The 5,295-nt window shown below is 31.5% G+C and overlaps 1 protein-coding gene across 1 annotated transcript; it reads right to left on the bottom strand.

The window, feature by feature from the left end:
• Positions 1–944: 944 nt before the first annotated feature.
• Positions 945–4,797, bottom strand: LOC107939486 (rho guanine nucleotide exchange factor 8). Its single transcript, XM_016872823.2, has 7 exons — positions 4,481–4,797; positions 2,765–2,881; positions 2,500–2,654; positions 2,319–2,393; positions 1,976–2,242; positions 1,570–1,890; positions 945–1,490 (listed from the first exon to the last, which is right to left on the bottom strand). Exons 1-7 carry the CDS (start codon positions 4,692–4,694, stop codon positions 1,170–1,172), a joined length of 1,470 nt encoding a protein of 489 aa, XP_016728312.1. The 5' UTR covers positions 4,695–4,797; the 3' UTR covers positions 945–1,169.
• Between the last annotated feature and the right edge of the window lie 498 nt (positions 4,798–5,295).

The raw sequence follows: 5,295 nt of genomic DNA, 5'->3' as shown, positions 1-5,295 counted from the left end.
GTTTTAGTCTCTCTATTTTATCTGTAGAAAATTAATTCGTATGCTTTTTAAATTTCACGATTAAAGTCCAATTGTTAATTTTTAAAGTGTTAAATTGATAACTCTATTATTGGATTGTCGTCCGGCATATCTTATTTAGAATTAATATATCTTTTTTATTTTTAAAATATATTATTTTTCTCACTTTAATTCTTAACGTTTTCTTTCTCGAATCAGAAGGGGTGACTTGGTGTTTGAGATTTTGAAGATTCTAAAATCACTCTTAGTAGTGTAAAATATAGTAATTTTTTATATTATTTTCTATTTCTCTATTTTTTTTCTTGTATGCTCATGTAAATTATATTTAATAATTAAGTAAATAATATTAATAGGACAACCAATAAAAGGAAAAGGGTAAACTACACTAAAAATCCAAAAATTAAGAGAAAATAATCTTATTCAATATTCACAATTAAAGGTACTCAAAAAAATTACAAAAGAAAATTTAAAATAATATTTAAAAATTCAAAATATTCATAAAACATTTTTCTTCCAATATTTTATAAATATATAAATTCAAAAATTAAAATGTATTAAAAATTTTCAAAATTTATATAATAATGCTAAATTTATATATATTTTTAAAAAACCCAAAATGATAAATTTGAGTCTTAAACAAGTAAATTATCAAATTAAGTTAAACATTCCTCTTATTTTTTTAAGAGTTCTTAAATAAATATATATTCAAGGTTTTTATGTTCTTTAAATTAAAAATTAGTCATATTGCCAACAAGATTTCACTATGGTTACTTGAACAAATTTATTTAATTCAACTCAAATTTCATTTCACTCAACTTAATATAAAGAAAATCAAATCGAGTTGAGATTATAAAATAAAACTCGTTGTAAAAAAAATCATTTCATTCAACTTAAATTTTTTTCACTTAATTTGATCGAATGCTCTCAAATGCATTAATTTTAAAACTTAAATTAATCACTTTTTAAGATCCAAATTTTGAATGAAGAACAATGTAAATTATGCAAAGTTATTGTTACGTCGGAAATCCTACATAGGGTTTGAATATATTAAAAAATATATACATAATGCAAGTTTTGCTTCTAATGTTTAGTGTTCCTCTTGTTTTCCTTTTCTTTGTAAGGTTACGTTAATCATCAAGCAATTTTTCATATCAATTGTCGCTCAACTCAGGAATGGGAGGTCTTGGGGTCGGACTAACCGGAGGCTTGGATGCTTTTTTGTCACTATCAACCTTAAACAAGTTTTCCATATCAATTGAACTTCTCTTTAGGGGATCAATGCCCCAACCCATGAAATCCAAAAGTGTCGGTGTCTCCGCAGAACTCAACCTCGTGGCGTCATCATCGGAATTCGAGGACGAGGATTGTGCAAGGCTATCGGCATGAAGGACGTCCTCGATTCTCGACAAGATTGAGAAAGCCAAACTTTCGATAATCCTCGAATAGCTTTCCAGGATAGCATGACCTATGTCCTGCGAATGTTCGAAATAGTGTAAAATCTTTTGAATTTGAATACATCGAGGAAATAATAATTATCGTTATACTTATTACCTTGTTATCTTGGATCTTAGATATATCGAGTGAGGATTGTGGAAGCCCTGGAAATCGATACTTAAGTAGGTGAAGGATCGTCTCAACTCTCTCTTCGAAGAGTTCCCGTTTCTCTATACTAACGGCGGAACCCCAAGACGACTTTCCTTCTTTATGATGCATCTTCCTCTTCCAAATAATTATCGATGCTTCGATTCTATTCTTAAGGTCGAGAACTTTGTGTTCGGTTGACAAGTCCATAGACGAAAGGAAATACGCTGGATCGAAATACTCAACTGTTATACTTTTATAAATCGAATCACCAAGGCTTGATCTCCCATTCTATATCGACATCACGGCGAACATCGATCAAAATTATGAAAAATTGTTCAATGTTTTAGTTTCCAGGGAGTTGAATTTCTTTTACCTTAGGGAGGGAATCGATGTAACTCTCGGGGACTTCGATTTCAGATAGGACCGAAGCATTAATGGCCATGGCTGCTTTTAGTACTTGGCTCACAGCTTCTTTTTCGGACAACAACCATCTTCGCGATGTCTCCGACAACCCACTTGGCGGAACCTTAACCTTCGGATGCCACCATTTCCCTTCCCTCCGACTACTTTCGTTTTCCGGATCATCATTTTTCGACACATACCAAAACTCTTGTTCTTGTCCGAAATTGTCTAGTGTATCCTATTACATTATAATTCAATTAGAAACCGTAGCACTATCCCAATTTTAATCATGTTAGAAATATGTGATTACGTACGATAAGTAATGTATCGAGCTTTCGTAGGCCGGGTATGTTAACAAGCAAATCCTTCCTTTGTTTCGTGACCATAATCTATCAAAATCGAAACAATATTAAAAGCAGTAACAAAAAAATGCAAACATTGAAGTACATCAGGTTTTTATAAGAAACCGTGACTCCTATGTGGTCGGATCGGTACCTCCATATTCGTCCCGTCTTTCGATTTTTGTTGTGAAGGAACAAATTCAACAATGTGATCAGTTACAGATAAAAGCCAATCCATTTCTTTTCTCCATCTAGCTTTCCTTTCTGGTGCCATTGGTGCCAATTTCCCTTGCTCTCCAAAAATGGATGCTACATTATATAATTAAGCTCAAAATTATTCATCATCAAACTCGTATTACATTCGTATCGTATATGTTCGACACATATTCAGACATAAACAACGAACAAAATGTTCTTACCGGCTAGATTCGTCACTGCATTCGACAAAGCCAAAGCCGAAGAAACACCTTTGCCTCCTCCAGACATGTCTTCACCTAAAAGCAACTTAGCAAACCTTTCCTTCATTTGGTCCATATCTAAATCACCCAAAATAATAACAATAACAATTTTAAAGAATAATAATAATTCTAATCCAAAATTTAATTTAGTTAGTTCATGAAATCAATTTTAAAACATGACATCAAATAGATTTAAAGTTGAAATCTAAGTATCAACAACCCTTTTTCGTTTTCTTTTTTATCCCCATTCTAAGGCTAAGGATTAGTGGCGGATGTAGATTTTTTAAAGAATTTAATGAGAATTTTCAAAAATTTTGGTAGGCCTAATTAAAAATTTTGAAAGCTTAACGGTAATTTACAAAAAAAACTTGGGGGCCTAATTAAATTTTTAAATATTTTTGGGGGTCAAATCCCTCTTTGCCCCAATGACCGTCTGGCCTTACTAAAAGATAGCAATGAGGCTAGATGGTGTTTTTTTCCTTTCACCCCAACTTAACCCAACCGAGTTTTAGGTCTCTCATTGAAATTTAAAAGGTGATTCAAACAAATTTAAAATTAAAATCTCAGTATCTTCACCAATTTTTCCTTATCCTATGTTGAGGTCAAGGATCGCAATGAGGCTAAACAATGCTGTTCTTTTTTTCAACTTGACACCAAGATGACCTGACTTTTAAGCATATACCCCATCCTGAAATTTAAAAGTTGACATTTAACAAGTTTAAAGTTCATATCTTTGCATCTTGAAACTTTTTTATCTCTATGATGAGGTTAAGGGTTACAATATGGTGAACCGGGATGGTCTCAAATCCCAACTTTAGCTCAACTTTTAAGTATATATACTCGAAATTGTCTCAAATTGAATTCTAAAAGAAGGCATCGAAATCGAAGTTTAAAGTTAAAATCTCTATATCTTCAACCCTCTTTCTTTGTCTTATGTTGAGGCCAAAAATCACAACATGACCGGACAAAAATGTTACAACATAATGAGGCAGAACGGTCCTAGGCCTCAACTTTTGACCCAAAATCGTCTCACCTTGAAGACATCAAAATCGAATAACCTTAAAAGGTGACATCGAACAAATTTAAAGTTCAAAACTTAGCATATTCAAATTTTTAGCCCTTATCATCGTGTTGAGGTTTTGGGTTACAACATGGTGCGGCAAGACGGTATTAAACCCCAACTTTTGACTTGAATTTTAGGTATATATACCTGAAACTATCTTGCCTTGAATTAGAAGAAAAAAAAGACATCGAAACCGAATAAGTTTAGAAGGTGACTTTAAACAAGTTTGAATTTCATATATTAGCATCTTTAGTTTTTTTTTCTCCTTCATCTCCCACTTAAGGTTAAGGGTTACAACATGGCGAGGCAGAGCCATCTCAAACCCCGACTTTGACTCGATTTTTAAGTATATATACCTAAAACTGTCTCATCTTGATTTTTTTTAAAAAAGACATCAAAGTTGAATAAATTTCTTACCTTAGAATCTTTAACCTTTCTCCCATTTATCTCCATGTTAAGGCTAAAGGTTACAACATGGTGTGGCAGGACCATCCCAAAACCCAATTTTGACTCAACTTTTAGGTATATATACTCGAAACCATCTAACCTCAAATTTAAAAAAATATATATCGATATCGAATAAATTTAAAGTTAGAATTTTAATATCTGCAAACCTGATTGAGGCTTCTCCTTAGGAGCCTCTCCTATAAAAGGGGGTTGATCCTCCATTGGTTTATTTGTATTTCTTGCATCAATGGTCCTCAATTGTTGTTGCTGCTTATGATCATCATCATCGTGATCATCATCATGATCATCATGATTTGTTCGCCTAATACGAAAAGATCCCCAACTTTGAATGCTACATCGACGAGACAATGTTCGAACCATTGTCTCAATTGTCTTCTTTATTTTTCACCGCTTCTTTTTTTTTCTTTGTGTAAACAACAAAGAATATAAAGGGTTTTTATTTATATTTATTTTTTTAGTTATAACAACATTTTATATATTTCACAAGAAAAAAAAGGAAAGAAAAAACTACAATTTAAAAAATGAGAGGCTAAACAAAGGATTTTTATTTATTTTTATTTCGGTTGTTAATAGATAAACATAAATTATGAAGAAAAAAAAGGTAAACTTTGTCTAAGAAAAGACAATTGAATCTAAAAGCATGTCAATGGGTGCCGAAATGTTCGATAAAAAAAAGGAAAAAATACAATTTTAACGAATTTAACTAATTTTACCCCGTTGTGAATTTCCGTTATGTTTCTGTTAAAGATACTAATTGTTTTCGGTTAATATTTTATTTTGTTTAAGCAATTAATGAGAGATTAATGCTAGTAAGTTATTTGAGTTTGATTTAAAAAAGTTGAATTGAATTTGGTAATTTTGACTTAATCTCGAGTTTGAGCAACTTAAATCAGGGGTAAATTCAAAAAAAATTTTGAGACAGAATTAATTTGTATGTTTTTACAATAGTAAAATTATAATT

The sequence above is a fragment of the Gossypium hirsutum genome, chromosome D08 (assembly GCF_007990345.1).
Source record: "Gossypium hirsutum isolate 1008001.06 chromosome D08, Gossypium_hirsutum_v2.1, whole genome shotgun sequence".
In the NCBI taxonomy this organism is placed as follows: Eukaryota; Viridiplantae; Streptophyta; class Magnoliopsida; order Malvales; family Malvaceae; genus Gossypium; species Gossypium hirsutum.
This window is presented reverse-complemented; position numbering and strand designations above follow the sequence as displayed.

Bases quoted from the DNA above. Each gene is read 5' to 3' on its own strand.
- LOC107939486 (XM_016872823.2), bottom strand. From the start codon at position 4,694: ATGGTTCGAACATTGTCTCGTCGATGTAGCATTCAAAGTTGGGGATCT. The intron at 2,882-4,480 runs GTTTGCAGATAT...TGGGTGATTTAG, and splicing joins TAAGGAGAAGCCTCAATCAG to ATATGGACCAAATGAAGGAA. The intron at 2,243-2,318 runs GTACGTAATCAC...ATAATGTAATAG, and splicing joins AGCTCGATACATTACTTATC to GATACACTAGACAATTTCGG.